Raw genomic sequence first — 26375 nt, 5'->3', positions numbered from 1 at the left:
CACAAGAAGATTAGATCAACTAAACAATAGGTGATTGTCATTGATTAAGAAACAGTAATTTGTTTTCTTTTGTGAATCACACAATAGCACACAAGTCAAAATTTGGTTTACTATATATTATATTCGAAGGTAAAATATAATGACTAGGTTTTATAATCACAAGTATTGCATTGTATTACAAATCTCATCAGACCAAACGAAAACAAATAGCAGTGCATGGTGCTATGGAGTGATCTTTGAGTTAGCATATAGTTTTCTTACTGTTACGAGTCGTACTTGACTCAAGGCCAAAATCACCTTTTACCCGAACTCACACGAATGCACAACACAAATACGCTGTTTGATTAAGCTAACAAAATCTAAGTCTTTAATTGAAAGCACGTTATGATGGGTATAATATATGACAACAAATGCACATACACAATAATCAAATATAATCACTCTTTATCTATTTAGTACTTAGCCAGCATTCTTTTTCTTGGTGATCACAAAGTTCTTGCAATGTTCTGGACGACTGATGTAATATATCCTTATTCACTTGTCCTGCGAAAATCAGCGAAGTCCAGTGTAGATTTGCATTGATAAATATCCTTGCGTATGAAATCCTCACACGAAAATGATGCTGCTTACTCCTATTACTTATCCTCTTGCGCTGCTTTCTCCACAATATATCTCCTTGCGCTGCTTTCTCCAATAATGGTGTTTCTTTCACCAATCAAGCTTTTTCCAGGGAACAGGTTTCTTTAACACAGCTCCGCTGTTTTTTTGACAGATGCGTGGACTTCACAAACCCAGCAAACTCCAGCAATTCGACAGAAGAACTTTAATCCTTTGATGAGGAAGAGCACTTTTGTGTGCTCGCAATCTCCTTCGTTGCTGTATTAAAATAGCTCAATTATTGGCTATATAAATTGGTTAAAATGTACTTCTTTTTTGAAGCCCGAAGACCATCACACACATGTGGAGTTCACAATCTCCCATGACATTATGTAAAGTACAAATTCAAGCCTCCAGCTTTTTATACCAGTTCTCATGCAAAAATACCCATCATCTATTAATGAACCATCACTTCATTCACATCTTCACAGATGATGCAAGCTTGGGATTTCCCAAGATTAATTATACACATTAACCTTTCTCATTACATCACTTCCTGGGTGTTTTTTCTCTATGGTGCAATAATGCTGAACTGGGGATTTTCAAGTTCCAAACATAGATCTGACTTTGTTTACAATAATTTGGGGGGGAACTCCCAAATGACCTTCCACACCAATATCTTGCACGTACAAGGGGGTCTCCCATCTCATGACATACCTTCAGCTTGTAAACAAAGTTAAATGATTAAATTAAATTACTCAGGGCACATCACATTACATTAGTGGAACCAATGTTTTTTGTCATTCTTACACCTCAGAGGATAAAACTAGAATTAGCTCCATATGATCAAAATGTAATATTTCGTCGGGTTCATCACAATAGTGACGTATCGTGATTTTTGGTAATTTCGTCCTCTTCAATTACACCAAGTCCCAAAGCTGAAAATTAAGTAATTAATTAGTAATTCAAAATTAATGATAAAGATGAACCTTTCGTAAATAGAAAAAAACGCATCACATAGTGGTATGTTGCGGTATTCTTCCTATTTACGAAAAAGTGCATATAGCGGTGTAGCGTACGATAAGCCACTATGCGAAACACTTTAACATAATTATGTTTACGGAATTTTTCCGTTCCACATGCTGTCGTATAACCTTGGAATCGTTTTTTACCCAATTAAAGCTTAATTTCGATTTCTGTGTATGAAATATTTTGACATTTGACCTATTCGACCTTATACCTTCTGAACGAAGTACCTTACGTACTAAGTACGGGGGGTAGCAATTTTCCGACAATTTTCCCATTGGATTTTAAATTCTTTGATCGGTGAGGGTGCCCCTATGACGCCACGCGTCAAGCACATTGACGTATCTAGCAATCTATGTTAAGGGTAGATTAGGTATTGTTGGTCGAAGCAGCCAAAGATTTTCATTAGCTAAATCAATATATTATTGAAAAATAACACTTTGATGCTTTGCAAAAGTTCATTTTACAAATCATATACTATGAAAACTTGCTTGATTTATTGTTCAGGGCCTGTATTAGTTACGTGTGATTTACAAAAGTGTTGCTGTTTCAGCCCTCTTACATGTCTTAAAGAACCTACATAAGTATATCTGCGACATTTAAATTATAAATTCATTTATTTATAATTAATTGATTAATTAGTCCCAATAGGCCTACTTATTTAATTAATCAAACGAAACGATTAATTGAACTAAACTTGAAGGAAAGCAAACACTGTTGAGGAAATTACCATGAATCTTGCCGACGCGACAGTATTTTCCGTCTTGGATGCGAAAAGCTCATTCTGGCAGATTTCTCTTGATGATGCATCTACCAATTTGACAACTTTCAATACAATTCTGGGTAGATACAAATATCTTCGAATGCCCTACGGTATCAATGCTGGATCTGAAGTATTCCAGTGCACCATGGAACATATATTCTCAGGTTACCCGTGTGAGATCATAGTTGATGATATCCTAGTTTCAGGTAAAACTCAACAAGAACATGATGAAAACCTGAAAGCTGTCTTGGACAGAGCGCTTGAGGTCGGTTTACGCCTCAATGGTAACAAGTGTAAGTTCCGTCAGAAGCAAGTGTCATATGTCGGTCACCTCATCACGGATGAAGGTGTACATCCCGATCCTGAGAAAGTCGCAGCAATAACAGAATTGCCAACTCCTGAAGACACAGCAGCTCTTCATCGCTTCTTAGGCATGATGACATACCTGTCAAAGTTCATTGACAACTATTCAGAGATAGCAGCACCACTACGCCAATTGCTACATAAAGACGTACAATGGCATTGGGATCCGCCACAACAGCAAGCGTTTGAACAGCTGAAGTCTTGGATTGTATATCCACCTGTTCTTCGCTTCTATGACGTAGCGAAACCAGTAGTGCTTACATGCGACGCCAGCCAGTACGGTCTGGGCACTGCACTGCTGCAAGACGAGCAACCCATTGCTTACGCATCTCGCACAATGACGGAAACTGAACAACGGATACGCACAGATAGAAAAAGAAATGCTCGCAATCGCCTTTTCATGTAGAAAGTTCCACCAATATATATATTTGGCAAGGAAGTAATCGTTGAAACTGATCACCAACCTTTGGTAACAATCATGAAAAAAGCCGCTGTTGAGTGCACCGGCACGTCTACAGTCTATGATGCTGCAACTCCAACGCTACAATATCACGCTAGTATACAAGAAGGGGAAAGAATTGTTTCTCGCGGATAAGCGTGACTTAACCTGGATCCAGGTCATGACAGTCACGCGCATATCAGCAGGCCGGACTAGTGAACTGCAAAAGCATGCCGCAGCAGATACAGCAATGCTGAAATTGATCAACACAATTAACATAGGCTGGCCAGAAACACAAAGCGGAGTTTCGCAAGAAATTCAGCCTTTCTTCACATTCAGAGAAGAACTAACTGTAGGGGATGGAATAGCAATGAATGGTACAAAAGCTATCATCCCTAAGCCTCTGCACAAAGTGTATGCAAACATAATGCATCGCGGTCACATCGGTGTTGACGCAACAAAAAAGCGTGCCCGCGAATTGGTCTACTGGCCATGTATGAACCGTGACATAGAAGAGTGTGTCAACGCATGTCACGTCTGCAATAGTCTGAAACAGCATCAGCAAAAAGAGCTCATGATACAACATGAGATACCAGATCTACCATGGTCTATATACTGATCTATTTGAATGGAATACACTCCACTACATTGTCATAGTCGACTCTTACAGCGGCTGGTTTGAAATGAACTCACTTCCAGACTTACACGCAGAAACAGTGATAACAAAGCTCAAGCGTAGCTTCGCGACACATGGAACTCCAAATCTTCTAATCAGTGATAACGGTGGACAATATTCATCGCAGCAGTTCAACGCATTCAGTCACGAATGGAACTTTACGCATATCACGTCCAGTCCAGAATACGCGCAATCAAATGGTTTAGCAGAAAATGCCGTAAAACAAGCTAAACAGATCCTTGAGAAGACAAAACGAGACGGATCAGATATCTACATGAACTTACTGAATCTCCGTAATGTACCTAGAGACAATGTTTTAGGTTCTCCAGCACAGCGATTAATGTCCCGGGTGACAAGAAATCCAGTATTCACTCTTAAGAAACTGCTGAAACCCAAAACAATCAAGACACAGACAGTGATCAAGCAACTAAGCAAGAAGCGTCTACAACAGAAAGCATACTACGACAAGAACTCTAAGCCGCTAGAACCGCTTCACTGCAACCAACCTGTTCGTATCCAGACCAAAAGGGATACGATCGCCTTGGCACAGTGACAAAATTCTTGTCAGAGCCAAGATCTTATGAAGTCAGCACCGGAGCAACAAGCATCAGAAGAAATAGAAAACATCTGATGCCAGTACATGAAACCCCACATCAGCCTGCTCCACAACCAGCTTCACAGCCAGCTCCGCTGCAGCAAGCTTCACTGTCAGTGACAACTCCCGTAGAGCAACCTGCAAAGCAAGCTCCGAAACCTGTCATTTCGACGCCCAGCAAGCAACCACAGAAGGCCGCTCAGCATCCAACCCCCAATTACCATCAAGCCCTGTCAAAACCAGAAGTGGCAGGATTTCAAAGCCTAATACTAGATACACAGACTTTGAAAAATACTAGTAACACATTGACTGCAAAACTTTTTATGATGCAGCTTTAATTTGTTTACCATGAAAACTGAACAGTAACAGAATATAAAATGTGTTCAATAGGCTGCAAAAGTAAAAAAGTGAAAAAACTATAAAGTAGCAGTCAATAAAAAGTTCAAGCATCTTTTGTATATGGTATACACACACAATGCTTTACAACATGCAACAGTTTGTGAACTATAACAAATCATTAGTGTGCTAACATGTTTGATTTAATATGATGACGACTTGAGGAAACGGACATGACTACGAACTATCTTTGTGTTATCAAGTGTGGTACAATTTCAGAAACAAGCACATTTCAGAAAGAAAAAAGAAAAAAAAGGGAAATTCAAGTGTTTAATCAATCCCTTGTACCCACTTGTTTAGTTCAATATAAAGCAGTTTCCAAATTGGTATTCTATCTTGTTTAGATAAATAGGCAGACATTTGGTAACCATTTCTTTATATTGATAACATTGTTTATGTTATCTTCTTTTTTTTATCAAATCATATCAAAAGTTAAAATGCTTTAATGTGCATTCAAATTTAACTTGTAAAATGCCAATGATGGAAAAAAGTTTGTGTTAATCTGCAGTTAGCAGAAAGTTACTTGATAAAATCAGCTGAGACAAAAGACTATTTCAAAGAACTCACAATCAGAACTTTTAAAATACTTCATAATGTATTTTATTGACATGCACAATGTAAAAGACATTACAGTTAAAGTGCATACTGAATGTTCACATGGAACTGAACGCTCTCAATTTAACGATGCATTGTACATGTATTTATCAACAGATGGCGTATTATCTAAAAAGGGGAGATGTAGATTATTGTATGATCATCTATCATTTCATATTATATCGCTCATCACTAGATCCCTTAACACATAATGTATCATGCCCATGACTAACCTTCCCATCATGCATCTAATATCTGAACTATGACCTTATATCACGATGTAAACAATCTACCATTACCAGTGTTATCCGTGTAATAAACCCCTGATTATCAAGCTGAATCTATCGTTTATCTCAACCATCCATTATTCTACAAGTAGGGTTAGGGTTTACATTTCACATCACCAAATAATGTCTCTAAACGCTTTCCGTCCCGATGCAGTGTTTTTGCATTTCGGTAAGGGAACATCGATGACGTCCTATAAACGAAACTAGTTTCGTTTAGGGCGGAGGGGGTAAAAATACTCGATTACGTTTGTAAAAAATATCGGTCTGAAAAAATGTGTCATTCTATATTTTGTAAGCTTTTCGTCATCGAAATGGTTTTTGTATCAAAAGCAAACATTGCAAAACCGTTTAAAATGTCTAATAATAGTAATAAATAAATGCAAAAATAATCGTATTTGCGGTGATACGACTTTCTTGCACCATTCAGCTGACCATTCTTCATAAGTTAACTGAATGCAAGAAAGTCGTATCTGCGAAGATAACATTTTTCTTGCGGAAGAAACATATAATCTCAATTAGTAAGTTTGATAACGGGTTCACCGTCGGACAAGTTTGGAACAGTCAAGCTTTCGTCAGGAGTAGCTCTCTGACTTCTTCAGGACATAGTATCTAAAAATAATTATGCGCCTCTTGCCTACTGATTGATGGCTCTGAAAATATTTTAAATGATTTCGTAAATGACCAATGATGATGATGATGATGATGATGATGATGATGATGATGATGATGATGATAACAACAACAACAACAACAACAACAACAACAACAACAACAACAACAACAACAACAACAACAACAATAATAATAATAATAATAATAATAATAATAGAGAACATGATGCAGTCATGTCTACAGTAGAATTCATCTCGACCTTTGCAGGACTTAACCCCATTAAAAGCTATTAAACCAAGATAACACTCATTGAAACAGCTCAACTGATTAAATCGGATCTTCTCTGGTTGTGCACAAGTGTCTGTTTTCATGTGCGATATCGCAATAAAGCTGGTATTATAGCTTTAGTTGGGTAACCGATTATAAAGGAAACGAAAGGAAACAATGGTATGTGTACCTTTGTTCACGAAATGAGACAATGGCGTGCTTTTTGTAAACCAGCATTCTTGAAAATGAGCAACATAATGATTGTTGACTTAACACGGTTTGGAAATAATTTCTTCATATTTTTGGTGTTATCTGTCGTTTACATATCCTTCCTAAAACAAAAAAGTGCGACCCATCCAAACACCTAAATTAGCTAAAAATTTAGGACATGTTACAAAACTATATTGTCTAGAATTTTAGAAGAGTACTTTTAATATTGGCCGGTTATTTTTCACACAGCGACGTTAACTAGGCAATGTACTATTACCTATAACATTAACTAAAACACCAAAGTACGAATATTTCCAAACATCTAAATTAGCTAAAAATTTAGGACATGTTAAAAACTATATTTTCTAGAACTTTAGAAGAGTACTTTTAATATTGGCCGGTTATTTTTCACACAGCGACGTTAACTAGTCATATCCCCATACTTTTAACGTAGGGCTATTTGTAGAGGTCACGCGTCAATGGGAAAGAGCACTGTGTATTGTGTATAGGAAAACGGACAGTAACTGCAGTATGAGTTGATGGCACTTTTAAGTTTTCGTCATTAACGATTTCAAGAAAACTCTTTCCAAGTGTACATTATCTTAAATGAAATTTACTTTTTTGGCGGGTTCAGCCTCTTTAATTATTAATAGTGTGTTTAATCATATTTTGGTTAATTCATTGTGGTTAAAAGAAATTGTTAAAAGAAAACAAGAGAGGACTTTCTTCTGGTGGGGCGTTATTTACTACATAAATACAAAGCAGTTTTTTCCAAACCATGAAGAGGTACATTCGTGGGAGACTACATGCATGGATTTGTGTAAATAGAGCATAGATCCTGAAAACGGAGAAAGAGGTAACCTACTTTTAATTCAGCTGACTGTGTGGGGTCAATATCTCACCGATGTGCACTCTTTGAAAAGAGAACATTTTGGATATTGATTAACACACTTATTCTCTATTAATCACATTTTTATGTTATGCCAATCAAACACAATCATTGTATCCATCTTCGCGTGATATTAAGGTAACCTTCTGGTGGGGCGTTTATTATTTACTACATAATCCCTACTGTTTTGTGAACAAAGTAGTTTGTTTCCAAAACCATGAAGAGGTACATTCGTGGGAGACTACATGCATGGATTTGTGTACATAGAGCATAGATCCTGAAAATAAAGAGGTAACCTACTTTTACTTCAGCTGACTGTGTGGGGTCAAGCATTTATTCCTTCTTCGCGTAATAATAGTAATATAAAGATTTTGATATAAAACAGAATGTTTTGACTGCAGTACTGATGCCGGCTTTATATTGGTATAGTAGGGGTAACCCTATGAGTTATATGTCCCATTTGTTATCCGTATACCTTTAATAAACGACCTAAAATTTTCAACATTTCATTATTACGTTTTTGGCAGGGAGGGAGGGGGTCGGCCGAGAAACGAAACTAGTTACGTTTATAGGACGTCATCGATATTTTGGTTTGTTCCCTAAAAGTTGACCAACATTAAATCAATATCAAAAATCAAAAAGAAATTGGCAGATTTTGTGAAAAAATTTGTGCCAGGTATTAAATGTTGGCTTGAATCCAAGCATCTGCCAAGATTTAAAAAGACTCAGTACTTTTATTCAGATTTTAAATGCATTTCTGAAGACGCCAGTTTCTAGGTAATATTACAAGTGGCGCTATTCTGAAAATCAGGTGAACAAACTTGATAATCTTCGCGGTTCAGTAGTTCGAAAATTCAATGGTCAACAATATATATCTTTTTGTTTGTTTACTTTATGCTTATTTGTTTATCTTTCAGGAAAGGTAGGTAGAGCCATTTGAATAGAGCCTATTTTGTACACAAAGTATAGGGAAATTTATTAGTATTGTGATACCTTTAGGGTTATGTTTTAGGGTTAAGGTTAGGGTTAGGGTTAGGGCCCAGTATCACCATAGAATATATTTTCGACTTTTTAAAACTTTTACCCCATAATTTCTCTTATAGTTTAAGCTTGTTGGATATCCAAATTTTGCGGTTAGTGGTTAATTTTTGCTTAAAAGTATGCCCAGCTTAGAAATAAAATTTTAGAAATAAAATAACGTATAAGCCTAAAAATATGATTTTATTATTGTTTACTAATATGCACGTGATGATATCTTGTGCGTATAGGCCCGTTATCCTTTGTTTAATTTAAAATACAAAATTAATGGACATTAGCAATAAACACCCCTCCTTAATATTTCGTCAATAATCAATATCCTCAATACAATACACCCCCCACATTATACCATTCCCAACCAAAATCAAATACCAATTTATACCTTTCACTTTCAAACCAATCTTGTAAAATCCCTTGCTTTCCCTTACACCTCGCCTACTCCAATACACATTATGATGTAATATTCTTCCCTTGCATCACATCCAAGCTCACATTAGGCGCCCATTCCTTTTAAAGGAATTTTGCCTACCCTAAATGGCGCGGCGTAGCACATGCAAAAACCATACCCTAAATGGCGTCAACTGAGAAATATCTACAGTAAGCCAAAAAATTAAGGTACCAGTTATGTTCACCTCCTGTATATCCTAAACAAAGACAGATATGTCATAATTGGAACCTGCAGCCAATAACTGCATCTTTTAGCTCGAATTTTAGACCTCATTCGCTGAAATTGTTCAATAAATAAAGACACGGCGATCCCAAAACCCAAGGAAGATACCAATGTAAAAGTTGCAGTTTCCTTCATTGCATGCCATATTGATTTGTACACAGAGCGTTCGTGTACAAGAGAACTAGCGCCGCGCTTCCATTGATTAGAACACAAAAGTGCAACTTTTGATATCGTTTCTTCATTATGTTATAGATCACTGTTTCTTTAATTCTCAACCAATTTCAACAAATAAGGTCTTATCAAAAATTGCCGTGATAGTACAGCGAATCCTCTCGTTTTTCAACAGCTACGCATGGCGATTTTCTTTGAGATAGGCTAAGCATACTATGACTATCATATGAGATACCACAGAGTTTCTATATTCTACACATTATTACGATTTGTGCATGCTCTAGTACCCCATATTAAAGCAAAATCGATTTGTTTTCAGGTAAAACCAGGGTTTTGTTTCCAGTACACTAACTCGAAAAGCAATACACTAATTAGCGGGGCCTTGCAGCTTGCTGTGGATATCTTTTACTGCATTTTATAAGTAATGATTTTGAAATCCAAAGTAAAAATTGTGATATATTTAATTTTGAGAATTACAATTATACTTTATAGGTATAAAGGAACACGTTTAGCCCATTCAGTTAAGTTCCAGGTGCAAGTGTCCTATAACACAATGCATATGTAAACTTTCTTTATCTGTGTCAATAATAGAATATTGATTTCAACGGAGTATAGAGCTATATGGAAAAATATTTATAATACAGGGTGTTGACACTGCGCGCTGTACCGTTTTTCAAACACGCCCCTGAATAAAAGTGATGGGCAAGTACCCTTAAACGCATTATACAGGGTGTCCCAAAAGTCTCGATACCTTTTTAAACAGTTGTATCTTTAAAAATAAATGGCATACAGAACATTTGAAAACATATTTTATTTGCATGTTTTAATACGAAGATTCCAGCGAATGTTTATCATATTGGAAATTAAGGGTGGTCTTAACCCTGGAATTATGGACACTTTCGGGCTTCATAACTGCTAAATTATTAGTCTAAAGAATATAAGAGTATACATTTTTAGACTGGAAATGACTTGCTGAATTCATCTGTGAGGTCCAATTTGGGCCAAAATGCTCATTTTTGGAGAAAATCCCCCAAAACGGGTTTTTTGGCCCAAATTTTTTCGTGCAACGTAACAAAAAAATTGTTTGGCCAAAATATTTTTTTTATTAATTTGTAAAAACTAGATAAAAACATCTAAGGGCCTTTTTTTAATTTTTTTGAATTTTGACCAACTTTGAGAAATTTGCACCAAAAATGGTCAAAACATGCAAAATTTTCAAAAAAATCATTAAAAAAAGCGGTTTGTTTTTGCAGTGATGACATTTTGTATGCACGAATAAATGATAAATGGCATTGTTTCAACATGACTTAAAATATTCAACAACGAATTCATATTCTTTGGCTTTATGCCGAAACGAAATCGGTTAAACTCACTCAAAAGAAGTTCAAAGAACATTATCAACTCACTGAACATGCTCGAGCACCTTCAAAATGCTGCATAAAAACATTGTCAACAAATTTTTAAAGACATGATCAGTGCATGATTCAGTGCGCTAGGAAGACAGGACGATATACACGAAACATTGATAAAGTAAGACGTTCTGTATCAGCAAGCCCAAGAAGATCTGTGAATGTTCAGAAAAAGAAATAACTACTGTATGGTACTATACGTAATGTGCATGTACATTCATCTAACATTATTTTTAAGTAGGAGGCACACAAAGGGGCAAGTTTGGTACCAAAAAAATTGCCCAAGTGTCTTCTTTCCAAATATGTTTTCAAATTTTCTGTATACTATTTCTTCCTAAAGATACAAAGGTTTAAAAGGGTATCAAGACTTTTGGGACACCCTGTATTTTCCAGTGTATCTCCATTTTATGTAATTATTGTCATTGCTCAACTAATCTGAATCTAGGCTAGTTGTAGCATATTCGCCGTTGTGCTGCATAGCAACGGGACGAATGAACTAGATTTAGGAGCGTGCTTGCCTTTATTATTCAGCAATATTTTGATAAAACGATGATACACAGTGAAGTTGAATGTGTTAAAACACGTAATTTATTTAATTTTACTAATCTACACATGGTAGAATAAATTCAGTTACCATAATAGTAGTATTTGATGTTGATTTTTCCCGGGTGATTATTGTTAGCTGCCTAACGTAACGGGCGTACCAGCTACGTGTATGAGTAGGACTGAATGACACGTGACTTACCTATAATCATCCAATCAAATGTCCAGATACTTGTTATAATGATAAATCTCTTTTATAATACTCAATTCTATTCCATACCAGCCAGTCATTCCGCAGACCCGGTCCGCAGAACATCACAGCACATCGTCTCTTGCGTGTTGAGGACGTAGCTAATTCAAGTTTGGTGTTTCGAAAGGCGGTTACCTGTTACAGGTAGGTGTAGGGTGGGGCTAGTGGTCAGTAGTCTCCTCAAACCGAGTAATCATGGTATCCTGGTATTATAGCCGCAACATATGTTCAATGGAGATCAACACTTTACACATAAGCTATACAACATAAATTCGCGTTATTGCCACGGGATTAGGCTACATGTCACCTCCACATTTTGGGATGTGGGACACAATTTCAAATGACCCTCCCCCCACGTTTTGGAAAATACGTACTTGGTGGGCTTACTGTAAAAATACAGGCAATATTCGATATTATACCTTGATTTTTGGCTGAATAGTATGAAATTGTAAATTTTTTCGCTCTCCGCGCAAATAAATTATCTTCGATACATTCAAATTCTCATTGATTATGGTTCTAAAAAAGTATAACACGTTTTATGTCAACAATACGTGCAGTTGTCCCTGGAAGTAAGATTGAAGAAAGTGAACAAGACGCAGATACACGTTAAGAAGCCGACTAAAAATATTAAATCAGCAGATGACTAAATATTATGTTTTCTTAAAGTTCTGACCTTGACCCCCAAAGTTTGCCCTTAAGGAAAAAAAGCTTTGTATACATAAAACACCTTAATTTAGGTATGAAATAGTGTAAAATTGCAAGTATTTGCACGCTTCGCACGCAACGGATCCAATGTGTGTCAACTTTCCCGAAGCTTTCACTTCAAATAGTATGAAAATGAAATAATGCCTACTAAGTAATTTTGTTTTCTTTGCCTCTTTCCCTCGACAAAAAGTCCAGGCACGACACTAGAAATGTACTGCAAACTGCTTCATATTGAACATTTTTTCAATTTTTTCCAACTAGCATTTTACACAATAATAGTGTAAAAAGTGTCTACCAAATGCCTTCACTTGGCGCCCATTTTGTAAAATTTCCCAAAGACTCAGGGGGCACATCCCCCCTCAGACACGCCCTGCGCCTCACGCATATTTAACAAAACGTGTGCATCCCCCACGATCAACTTCGGATTGACGCCCTTGGCAATCTATAAGGCACTGGCTAATGTCAATGCATGTGTACAAGTGGCAATGGTGGCGTCACTTTACTATGTTGCTTGTTGCAGAAGAGGCATTTGAAGGTATTTCGTCTCTGACCGGAAGTGAACCCTTAATGACACTTTCCCCCAAATATGTGAACACCCTATAGACACTGGCTATTGTCAATGCATATACATTGTATGTAAGTGATGTCACCCCCTAGGTTGTTCGTGGCAGAAACATAATTTTCAATGTATTTTGCCTCGGACCAGAAGTGACCCCTAAATGACCTTTAACACCAAATCTGTATAAACCCTATACTGGCTAATGCCATATGTGCAAGTCTAGACATTCTAGACATGTATACTTTTATATACATTAGCAGTTATGAGACCCAACAATTTACACAATTCCAGGGTTAAGACCAACCTTAAAGACCCATTCAGTAATCCCAGCGCAAGTGTAAAAATAAATAAAAAAAATTTAATGCGTATCCCCATTACCTACTTTACTTATAATTATACTGGGGAAACGATTAAGGGCGTACTACACCCATATATTGGTTTGATTGGTCTAAATAAATATTTTTTCATTTATAGCTAGGCGATATATGCACGGATCATGTGAAATAAAAAAATATGAAAAAAAGAAGAAAAAAAGTGCTTTTAAACAATTGTAGTAAGTCATTTTAGCCCTATATATATTTTGTTTACTGTATCCTAGTTACTCAGATGCGTGTTTCATAACAAACCATGATTTATTCTATTCAGCATGTTCAAGTAGGGTACATGAATAGAATACATTAAATCCTTTGTTATACTCTCTATAGAAAATCTAGTGGTGCATGCAAAATATATAAACACTTACACAATGGATGTATAGTCATTAGTCAATAATATTATAATGTGTTGTTAGGAGAAGAAAAGGCTATTAGGTCACCGTATGTCAGGTTATAGGTCAATTGGTTCAGGTCAAATTTAAGCATCAATTTTGAATACACATGTGAGAGTTTGTGATATCATAATGAGGAATAATTTTGATATTCTGTCTTTAACTGGATATATATCGAGAAGTGCAAGGTGGATATACTAATATACCTTGGGATGTAAATGGTGAGTACAATTTACAATGCCTAGTTGAGATGGATTTCACAAATAAATATAAAATAGTTACCAAAATCACAAAAGTTACGCTTACGGAAAACTACCCAATATGGTGGTATAGGTGACAAGAAATACAATTTTTTTCAACATTGCTGTAGTATGGTTGTGGTAACCTGTTACCTGTGGCTTAATTAAGTTTCAGTGAAATAATGTCGCAAGTTAAAAATACAAAATATAGCTCAACATTGAAAATAGAAGCATTTTAACCAGTTCCTTTTTGATAGTTGTGGAGCACCAAGTTCATGAAGTCATAAAAGAAATCAGGAACCACTTATTCCCATTTTACATATCAACTTTATTTCCCTAACGTGTTAGCAACACATATCCAAAATTTTAACGAAATCCGTTGATAGTAAGCTTTCCAAAATGAAGTGAATTTAAATCATCAGTGATGTACCAACTTTTGGCTTCTACTTTTAAAAGCATGTAAGCTACGTTGATACCGATGCCACCAATAAAACGAGAAGATTTGCCCCTTCATTTTGCATACCACTTTGTCCAATTTTTTTTTTGTAATTTCTTCACAAAATGCAAAAAAATGCAAAAAAAAAATCAATGGGTGTAGTACCCCCTTAAGCATCAGTAATGATCTCCTTCACTTGTGTACTTGCGTAATATTTGTTTGTGTGTATTCATGTATACCCGACTGCCAACGTTAGACCCAGTTTTAACCACCGTTTATCAGTGGGAGCTGGCAGCCTAATGGATAAGGCGTCCGTCTAGAGATCGGAAGGTCGTGGGTTCCATTCCCATGCCGGCATATTCCCTTGCTTTTTTTTTCAAGTTGGGTTGTGTGCCGGTAGGGATTTGTATTTATTTGTTGTCATGTTTAATTGTAACACTTTGGGTTGGTAAACTTTCATTCTTTCTTATTAAATATATTCAGTTTCCTCTTGTAGCGAGCAATCGTTCCCCATTGTGTTTATTTGTTCTTGTGCAGGATGCGTATCCCAATGACCTACTTTACTTATAATTATACTGGGGAAACGATTAAGCATCAGTAATGATCTCCTTCACTTTTGTACTTGCGTAATATTTGTTTGTGTGTATTGTATACCCCGACTGCCAACCTTTATCAGTGGGAGCTGGCAGCCTAATGGATAAGGCGTCCGTCTAGAGATCGGAAGGTCGTGGGTTCGATTCTCATGCCGGCATATTCCCTTGCTTTTTTTCCAAGTTGGGTTGTGTGCCGGTAGGGATTTGTATTTATTTGTTGTCATGTTTAATTGTAACACTTTGGGTTGGTAAACTGTTCATTCTTTCTTATTAAATATATATATTCAGTTTCCTCTTGTAGCGAGCAATCGTTCCTCATTGTGTTTATTTGTTCTTGTGCAGGATGCGTATCCCCCATTACCTACTTTACTTAAAATTGTTTATAGATTGCTTAAAAGTGAAGGATAAGCCATTCAAATTGTCATTTGGTATTTTTGAAATGACAAATTTGGCAAACAACGAAGAAAACAGCTAGCAGTACTGACGAAGTTGAAGCCCTATTCAAATACATGTAGCTAATTTAGATACTGTCAGTATCTAAATTACATATTCGTGTAAAATGTCTTATTTTGTCTTAAATACACAACATTCAGCTGAACCAATTGCAGGCACATCTATGACAATGACAAAGGTACCAAAATCTGAATTTTGATGATTTTTACGATTATCCGGATGGGCAAATCACTGAATGGGCCTTTAATGACCTTTGACCTCAAATATGGTAACACCTTGTAGATACTGGCTAATGTCAATGCATGTGAGCAAGTGGCGTCACCCTCCTATGTTGTTTGTGGCAGAAGACGCATTTTGAAGGTATTTCGTCTCAGACTGGAAGTGACCCCTTAATGACCTTTGACTCCCAAATCTGTGAACACCATAAAGGCACTGACTAATGTCAATGCATTTTCGCAAGTGGCGTGACCCCGCTATGTTGTTTGAGCATGATCATGATGCATGAGCATTGAGCAATATTTTAAAATATTGTATGGATAGAAACTTGAGAGTAATATAATGGTTGGTTTTTCTTTCTTATTTGCTTTGTGATAATTGTGTATAGGGTGTCCCTGAAAGAACTGTATCGTCGGAAACGTAATACTTGGTGTGGTTGAGAAATAAATCAGCTATCACATACTTTTTGAATTTTGACAATTGAACATACCGTTCTTGAAATTTAAAAATTTTGCAAAACCCCCTCATTTTCAAGCCTGTTCCACATCAAAAATAATGTAATAATGTGATAAACTTTTACAGTTTGTAAAAAAGATTAATCAAAATGATTTATATCTACGTAGCTTACGTGGTATTTGACAACACGCAGCAGATGTTTAACATTGATTTTGTTTAAATAATGCTGTAGACATCAAACAATATTAAAAAATTATGTCACTTTAAACAATTGTTGCGCTTATAAAAAGTAAAATATGATACAATTGATCAATTAAATAATGTACATCAATAAATATGTTAACGAAAGTAAGATCTGTGTTGTTAAATTTATATTGTCGACTATGCTTACAATGTACCGTGTAGAGAACGTCCTTCTGTCCAGCTGTGTATAAAGGGCGTTTGCAATGGTGTGAATGTATAGATCTGAATTGTGGCAATATGAGCGTGTTTGGTATAAATTTGCTGAATTTTAAGCACATCATTGACGATTATCTTTAATTTATTGCTGCGACTGATGTTTACAGTGAATCAAATTTACCAAATTTAAAATGCATACCCTCCCCTCAAATGTCGAATGACCTGGGCCATATACCGAGATCATAACTGGGATTAACTGCAAACATGGGCGTCAATCACGGGAGATAAGGGGCATCCTTGTTTAGATGATCGACACCCGGGGATCGACACAATATCAAATCTCCCATGTATTTGCACATTGCAAATTTCATGTCCCTAAGTAATAAGTTGCTGCAGAATTACAGATCCCGTATTGTTTTTATTATTATTATTATTATTATTATTATTATTATTATTATTATTATTATTATTATTATTATTATCATTATCATTATCATTATCATTATCATTATCATTATCATTATTATTATTATTATTATTATTATTCATGTTGTTGTTGAAATAAACGCTAGCTAATCAAACACCCGATCACATAACCAGTGAAATTCTATTTAACCGTTGATTGTACTCAGTACACTACAAGATCAAGACGATAGATCGATCGTGAGCTTGTTAACACGACTTAAGGGGGTACTACATCCCTGGCCAATTTTGTGCATATTTTTGCATTTTTCTCAAAAAGTATAACGCATTGGTGACAAGTAAGATATAATATTATAGGGGCAAGGACTACAACTACTGCACTGAAAATTCTGCAACTCAAGGCAAGTAGTTATTGATTTATTGATCAAATACTGGTTTTCCCTCATTTGTGACTGTAACTCCACAATTGCTGTCTGTGCTGAAATAAATTTACCAGTGCAGTAGTTGTAGTCCGTGCCCCTATAATATACATATCTTACTTGTCATCAATGCGCTATAATTTTTGAGAAAAATGTAAAAATATGCACAAAATTGGGCAGGGGTGTAGTACCTTCTTAAGGTATCCTAGTGATATTAGCGATTTCAAAGGATGTTTATTTGAGCACGTTAGAGTGGTTCGTCCTGGTGCCCCGGAGCGGCCAGTCTTTGCGGTGACGAGTGCTCCGAGTGTTGAGTCATGCATTGTTGGCCGCCGATACATTTGGTCGTTTCAAGTTATGAGTTTCAGTATTGGTTTTGGTCACGAGGTTTCCTATTATCCTGCCTAAGCTCTTGACTGACGTCATTATCGATATCTTTGTCTGTACCCTTTGTTACAAACTTAAAACTTGTAGCAAGCAGTTTCGGTTTTCATTTCAGTTTGTTACTTAATCGTGTGAACGCAGAATCGCTTGGTTTGAAGTTACCTGATCTAAGTATACAAAAGAAATGGTTAAATTTCGCAGTGCAATATTCACGAGCAGAGAAATCGAACATGTTAATCTATATTGAAATGCGTGGTTTGGAAAATCCTAAAATAACAATTATAAAACGACTTCGTTATGCAGAACAGCGAAAAAATGTACTAAATTTGATGCCCCGGGGCCCATAATACAGGGTTTAAAACAAATTCCCCATCCCCAAAAAAATACATAACATTTCTTTTCATAACTTGACGTTAATTTTATTCATTACTATTCAAAAAAACTGTGAATGGAAGACTTGTTTTGTTACCCTCAGAAAGTTGTCCCATTTCCAAAAACAATTTCCTTGGTCAAAAATAATCACATTTTCCAAAAATGATGCTTTCAGAAAAAGTTGCACTTTGTAACATTACATAGATTAAATGTACAAAACGTTCTCGATATCAATGTTATGATTGATTTAATTGGTTTCGTTTTCTTTTCCTTTCGCTTTATGGTCCCTTAGTTACCCATGTAACCAGCATTCAGCACAAAACAATGATTCGTTGAAATTAATTTTGACACGAATGACGATTTCTTTGAAGTATACCGTACACCTCTTTGGTCAAAAGTCTCCATGAATACATTTGATCAAAAGGGTGAACATTTACCTGTAAATGGGTAGGCTGAAGCATCTTGCATCTTAAGGTGGCTGTGTACTCTCAGACATGCATGTAGTAAAAGTGCAATAACTTTGTAATTATTCGCGCAAAACATATAAAAGTATACATTTTTATGAAGGCAAGACATCAATAAATCTTAATATAAATACAGATTTGGGGTAAAACAACAATTTTGAAGAAAATCACAAAAAGTGAGTTTTTGGCAATATTTGTTAGGTACATCATAACAAAAAACACTCTTTCCAAAATATTTTATTTTGTTTTTAGCTCAATCTTGAGGTTCCATTCCAAAAACGGTTTATTTATTTTTTTGATATTGGCCTTATTTTTTGAGATATTGACCATATAAGGCATCAAAATGAACTTTTTAAAATTCAAAAACGCCTATTTGCACAAAATGATGCCCAAAATCGGAAATAGACCAAAATATAAAAAAATGAGAAAACCGTTTCTTGAGTCGATCATGCTTTTTACGATGATCATATTTACTTACCTATAGATGCTGTATTTATTGAGTTATCGTGTACCTAAATCGTCATTTTACCGAGAAAATGAACATTGAAATAATGGCCGTTGAAGTTTAAAGTGGTCACATTTTGCACTTTCATCGAATCTGCACAGGAGAATGCGACAGTTTTCGTTTTTGAAACTTATATTACGTGAACATCGGGTAAATCCACAGCCCCTTGAGAAGTTTGAGCGAAATCCATTCATAACTTGATATTTAAATCGGGGAAAGAACTTGAAAAACCCACATTTTATCAGCTAAAACGGAGCCATTTGACCACTAGGTTTTTGTGAAATCAGCGCTTCCGTGGTGTTTCCATAAGATGCGCCGCGCATGCAGATAAGCGTCGCGTATGCGTCGCGTATTTGTGCGTTAACAAATTGCGCGATACGCAACGCGATGAGTTGTTGCGCGCGTGTACCTTGCTGGTACAACAAAGATTTTCTTTCCTTTTCAATTTCAAACACGAGTGGAATAGTGAAATAAAAACCTTAAAATATTGCAGTTGGAGTTTACAAATCTGGATTTTCATTCCTTGTATTTATAAAAAACATAACAAAGTACAAACATATCAAAAAAACTCAATTTCGCGAAAGAAACAATGTCTATAGTACACAGCCGCGTTAATCTAAAATGATGGATCTTTGGATAAAGGCGTAACAATCATAATATGGCCACAAGAGTTGAGAGGTTGGGATGCCTACATCCTATCTCTTAATTCAAGCGATCTCTGATGGCCATTTCGTTTTTCATTTTCCTCTTTATTCAAGAGAGCTGTCGTTGCAACTGTTCGATCTACCATTTACATGTAAATTTCATCTCTTCTTGCCAAAGACAGAATTAAGCATTACAAACCTTATTTCTCCTCTTATAGTGATTTTGCCATTTTTTGAAACACCTGCTGAATAAAAACTTCAAAGAAAACCCCATTCATAATTAATTTCATGTCAATAAAGTATTGTTTTATAATGAAAGATGATTGCCTGGGTGACTGAGTTATCGGACACATAAAATTAAAGATAATTAAGCAAACAATTAAATCAATGAAAACAAATGGATGACATTGATATCGAGAACGTTTTTGTACATTACATGTAGAGGGTGTTGAAAAATGCAACCTTTTCTGAAAGTATCATTTTTGATTATTTTTGACCAAAGAGAAATGATTTTGAGGAAGGGAGAACTTTGGGAAGATAGATAAATGTTTTCGAAAGCAACAAAAATTACGTCAAGTTATGCGAAGGAATGTTCTTTTAATTTTAGAGGGAGGGAGGGGGTATTTTTAACCCTTTTTTTAGCTCATGTACATATGTTAAGGTAATTTCATAATGCTCAAGTACTATCAGTATAGCAACTCAGATCAATGCAGCTGCTTTATTTACTGATAAACTGACGTCTCTTTGTTATAACATTATTGGGCATATGGGGCTCATGGGCTCATAGCCTTAAGAATCGGGGGTCAAAAATGGGTAAAAGGCTCCCGGAAAAGGCTCATGGGTTGTTAGTCTTGCAGCAAGGGTTTTGAAATAATTATGGTCGAGTTCAACACCCATGTCTACCAATCTTTGATACCATGAGGTGTTAGTATAGACCCTCTAGACCACTGCTAGGGGGTAGTGGTCTCCAATTATAGGTCACGAAAGGTCACACATGGGTTTAAAACTGAAAACATTTCGATCTTGTTGATAGATATACCAAATTACTCATCTGATGACAATGATAAAAAACTGTATAGCTTGTGCTATCTACGATTTAACGTTATTGAGTTATCCCACAAAAAACCCTAATTTTTAGGCTAAATGACACATTTTTGGTTGTACATAGTGGATCAAAATTCCAACTTACTCCGATTTGGCAAAATGGTAGCAAATTGTTTGTGCACTCAGACTAACCACCTTCTTTTTTTTGTCTTTCAAAGCCCTTGAGGGTCTTTTTTTTTAACCACCTTCTATTGTTATGTATAGTTGCTCTAAAAGTCGATCGATACATGTTGAAATCATCACAACTCAGAGATACACCCTTTTATTATGAAATTAATTTTCTCGGTCAAATATAGGCTAAAGCAATACATTTGTTGATTAAGGCATGTATGAGATTTAGCTCCTAGACTATATGGCCCATAATGTGTGTGGTGCCACAATGTTTACCTGATAAGTTGCAAAAATGAGCTAAAATGATGTTTAATTTGTCAAACTTAGCATGGGATCGTTATATTGGACCACGAGTCTGAGGTCATGGCCTGTGTAGCTAATAATCACATTCAGGGGTACATAATCATAATGTTCGTATTGTTAACCAGAAATCTTCTTTCTTTATCTTTCAGTTTTCCGTTTCCTTCGCATGATATTGTTCAGTAGACGTGGTTATAACAAGTTTCATTGTTCGTATTTTGCTTTTTGTACATTCACAAAATTTGGAGTTTGATATCAAAATGGCTGGAAAACGCAGCATCAAAAATCGGGAAGGTGAGTGTGCTTGTTTATTCTAGACTTGCAGCAATATTAAATGTGAGCATATTCATTGAAATAATGATTATTAATTGTGTACACAGTCTACATGGTAAAGGCACTGAAAAAACAACAACAACTATCAAATAAACCCCTACACAATGTTATGGTCACTAAAATGACCCAGGCCAAAATCACCAGCTTCCGAGTTCGCTCAACAGTAGCCTGTCCCAAGGTCTTGTTCGGGTCCGTCTCTGGATAACGGAACAAGATATAATTATGATCTGTAGTTCTGTAACCCCACCCCCTCAGTTTTGTCCAAAATCCGCTTCTAAATTCTCAGTGCAAAAACCCATTCCTCTTTCACACTCCACATATCGATGCCACCACAAACACCCCTACATGCAGCATGTATAGCGACCTACCTGTATTATTAATCATGTCTTCCCGTGTATTGGGCTGATTAATAATGGTATGTAGTCGACATTACCAGTCGTTATCCGCGGACCCCAGGGATAATCTCGGGAACATCCTTTGCGCTCATTTTTAGCCAGAAATTGACTTATAACTTTATCCGGAAGGAATAATTTCAAACATTTTGCTAGGCAAATCCAATGAAAAAGTAACTCACTACTTTAGCTTTCGCCATCTGGGCTGACGCCTTGATCACACGTGTCTTGGTCCACTGCTTTTCCCGCGAAACGGCTTGTTGACATTTCCCGCAAGTGATGTTGTTTTTGTTTTGAGCTGTGGATCGTATACGTGATCAGGAGAGACGATACCTTCATCGCGGTTGATTGCTTTGGCCCCCTTTTTGCGGATTTGGATAGCTTCCCTTATGCTTCTGGTAAATGCGTTCGAGTCCCTGTCAAGTGCTTTTGCCCCTTCACATTCAATGACGTGGTTTTCTTGAGCGATGTGGTCAGTAATGGCTGATTTGTGTTGTTCAGAAGTTGATTCTTTTCTGTTTGCTCTTGTAAATTTTCTTTCGGCTATTGTTTCAGAGTCTTTCTTGTGTTCTTTGAGTCTTGTCCCAAACTGTCTTCCTGTCTCCCTTACGTAGGACTTGTCACATCTTTTACACGGGATATTGTAGACAACGTCATTTGTCTGCTCTATGTCCTGCTTGTCCTTCGGGTGGACTAGCAGGCTTATTAGCGTGTTGGTAGGCCGTATCGCCGTGGAGATGTTGTGCTTTTTAAATATTCTTTGAAGCCTCTCTGCCAAGCCTTCCACGTAGGGTATGACCACCATTCCTTTTGATGGCGTGTCGTCCTTCTTTTGGATTCTCGTTTTCGGTTGTTTGTCCTTCATTTGCTATTTCACTCTATCCAAAGACCATTTTGGATAGCCACACTATGTTAGCGCTGTTCTGATCTTTATTTCCTCCTCTTTCTTGTCTTCTTCCTCTGTCACGATGCTATCCATCCTATCCATTAGAGTTTTTGGTGAAGGGGGTGCTGCGACTGAAATTTTAGATACTGGTCCGTATGTGTTTTCTTTCGGTAAACCAGCAGCTTCATGGACCCGTCTTCTTTGCGGACGATTAAAGTGTCCAGAAAAGGGATTTTACTCTGATCCTCCTCTTCAAAGGTGAATGTAATATTCCCAGTCGGGTCGACGGAATGTAAATGGTCAGTGAGCTTTTGAGTGCTATCCTTCTGTATGATCTCCAGCACATCATCAACATATCTTCTCCAGATCTTTGGTATACAATCAAGGGGCGCTGTGGCAACTGCTTCTTTCTCTAACCACTCCATGAACAAATTGGCGACGATAGCACTGACTGGGCTGCCCATGGCAGCGCCAAAAATCTGGCGGTAGATCTGTCCCCGAAAACTGAAATATTTTAAGGTGAGTACGAAGCTGAGATTGGATGATGTCATCAGCATTCAATTTGGTTCTGTCCTTAAGAGTGTCGTCACTTTCTAGCCTGGCTTTAATGACTTCCAGTGATTTGTCAATTGGGGTGTTCGTTAGAGAGCGAAGAGCGATACGACGTCATGGGAATTCAAAATATCACCATCGTCTATCATCACGGCTGTCATCTCTTCTGCTAAGGCTTTACTATTTACCACATGGTGCTCAGAGGTACCGACTAAAGGTGCTTCTGCGAGGGCTTTTGAAGTCTGGTACGCAATAGAGCCGGTGTAATCAACTATTGGTCTGATAGGATTACCAGGTTTATGTATCTTAGTAGTGCAATACATCCTGGGGTATTCTCTGCTGTTGGGTAAAGCAACCTGTATTGCCACTTATTAATCTTGTCCTCAGATCTTGACACGCCATCAAAAGGAATGGTGGTCATACCCTACGTGGAAGGCTTGGCAGAGAGGCTTCAAAGAATATTTAAAAAGCACAACATCTCCACGGCGATGCGGTCTACCAACACGCTAAAAAGCCTGCTAGTCCACCCGAAGGACAAGAAGGACATATAGCAGACAAGTGACGTTGTCTACAATATCCCGTGTAAAGGATGTGACAAGCTGACATAATGTGTAAAGCGGATGGGAAAAGATTTCTTGGCTCATCGAAAAAGGGGCGCCAAAGAATTTTTTGACAATTCTTGGCAGACAATTTTGAGAATTCGCCACACCCAGGGTAAATACGTTAAGCATGCCATGTACCTTGTTTTCGTATTCAGTTGTTGTTAAAACTACTGTATCACTTCCGGAAACAAGGATATGCGGGAAGAGCTGTGGATTATACCATCTGTGATCAAGCTATCCAACATGATGGCAAAACTAAGAATTTTTGAATGAATTTGATATCGTAATTTACATAATCAAATTCCTCATCATATCTTCTACTTATGCATCTCTTCATGTATATGTATCGTCGTCTTAAATTATCGGACAAGAGTGGGTGACTAATATTTTGGCACTCGTTTTTAATTCTGATCCTACAGAACTTCACATTCTCCTTGTGGGAAATACTGGTGCAGGAAAGAGTGCAACTGGCAATAGCATCCTCCTTCAAAACCGATTTGAAGAATCTGGCGATGCTCTCATTAGTTCCACCACTCACCCAGAGACGCATTCTGGATATCCACTTAAAACAAGAAAAATTACGGTCACCGATACTCCTGACATTTCAAAATCGTGGCTTGACAAAAATACGAAAGATGGTATTCATTTCCTGGCTCAACTGAGTCCAGGTCCACACGCTATTCTACTAGTAATTAGTACAAGAAGTCGTATATCCGAAGAAATTGAAGACAAAATCAAACTCTTTCTCGAGATGTTTGGAGAATCATGCACAAGGCACATGATCATCGTCTTTACTTCGATTGAAGAGCTCAAGGAATCGTCACAGAGTGAAAAGCTCGTTCCTCTCAGTAAGTACGTGAACGTAATTACAATCAAGATCGATTTCATGGACAAGTTGTTCAAAGCATGCAACTATCGCTACATTGGTTTCAATAATAAGTTCAATGAATAAAAGCAGAAACAAAAGGCCGAAGAACAACTGAACACTTTGTTAGCAATCATTGACGTCATGTTGAAGAAAACCGATCACAAGCGGTATGCAATTCCTTACCTCGATCAGATTGAACCTGCAATGGTCACATTGGACGGAAAAACCGGATCACGGAAAGCCTCTCGCAATGAGTTGCCTCAGATACTGGAATTGGAATCGGAAGCCTCAAAGAAGAGCGGTGTTATACCAATTAGTCGGAAAACCACATATCGGATTTTCATTTTGCTTGGGGCCTTTTTAACGACCTTCGGGATCAATCTCAGACCATATCACCGGCGTCATCGATAAGTTACGGCCAGGAGTTCATGTGATTGCAATAGTCATGTCAGCTGGTCAACGGTGTTCACAGACGTCCAGAAAACGGTTTACGCTGTCTGGAAAATCTGTGGAGAAAATAGCCCGAAACACATGATATTTGTCTTCACTCATATCGACCAATTGGTCGAAGGTGGTTAAGATAAAAGACAAATATCCTTAGACGAGTTTGTTAAATCTCTTTGTAAAAAGAATCCGAAGATGCGAGCCATATTGGAGGAGTGTGGAAATAGGTATTTTGGCATCAACAACACACTTCCATACACAAGTGATGAGAGTAAGCAACAGGTCTCTGGTCTTATTAAGAAGTTCGTGAGTATCTGTATCAAAAATGGGCATGATGGGTATGACCCCAAATCCGGAATCACTCTGGAAACCAAACTACTAATTGCATCTACTGTATCAGGTGGAACTGTGGCCGCAGGAGCAGCCACAGGGGCAGGGTTGATAACTTTAGCAGAAGCAGGAGCAGTGACGACTGGAGCAGTGGTAGGTGCAGCAGGTGGAGCAGTGGTTTTGGGAGTTGCTGGTGTTGTCTTTTTTGGGATACAAGGGGTTAAAGTATGCATTGAAAAATGATAACGGTAATTAAGGGTTAATTAAATGAACTCAAATAGCTTAATGAAGTAGATAATGAAGTATGACATGTCATTGCTAGAAATGCTTATTGGATTAGAAGAAGTTCATTTGAAGAATAGAATCAGTAGTACTTGGTGAAGCGGAGGTATGATACGGGAAATTATCGTGCGCGAAGTGTCATACTGTGTGAAACCGAAGTATGACACCAAATCATTCTAAATATTTTAATAATTACGTTTTTATACATTTTTATTGTTGGGAAATAGGAAAAACATTACAAAAATTAGATGACTGTTCCGCGTATTAGGTATCGCGGTTTACGCGCATTGCCTTCATACGGAAGCGTGATTACCTTTTTTTAAATAGCCGAGTGAGAGGGTTT

General features: G+C 37.0%; 2 protein-coding genes across 2 annotated transcripts; both read right to left on the bottom strand.

The window, feature by feature from the left end:
* Nucleotides 1–4842: 4842 nt before the first annotated feature.
* On the bottom strand, nucleotides 4843–22933 carry LOC140168959 (uncharacterized). Its single transcript, XM_072192270.1, has 2 exons — nucleotides 22402–22933; nucleotides 4843–4850 (listed from the first exon to the last, which is right to left on the bottom strand). The coding sequence occupies exons 1-2, from the start codon at nucleotides 22931–22933 to the stop codon at nucleotides 4843–4845; spliced, it is 540 nt and encodes a 179-aa protein (XP_072048371.1).
* Nucleotides 22934–23055: 122 nt separating this feature from the next.
* Nucleotides 23056–23418, bottom strand: LOC140168948 (uncharacterized). The gene has a single exon (XM_072192261.1). It carries the CDS (start codon nucleotides 23416–23418, stop codon nucleotides 23056–23058), a length of 363 nt encoding a protein of 120 aa, XP_072048362.1.
* Between the last annotated feature and the right edge of the window lie 2957 nt (nucleotides 23419–26375).

Source organism: Amphiura filiformis, chromosome 1 (assembly GCF_039555335.1).
Source record: "Amphiura filiformis chromosome 1, Afil_fr2py, whole genome shotgun sequence".
NCBI lineage: Eukaryota > Metazoa > Echinodermata > Ophiuroidea > Amphilepidida > Amphiuridae > Amphiura > Amphiura filiformis.
The sequence above is the reverse complement of the archived record's forward strand: the minus strand, read 5'-3'. Positions and strand labels throughout refer to the sequence as shown.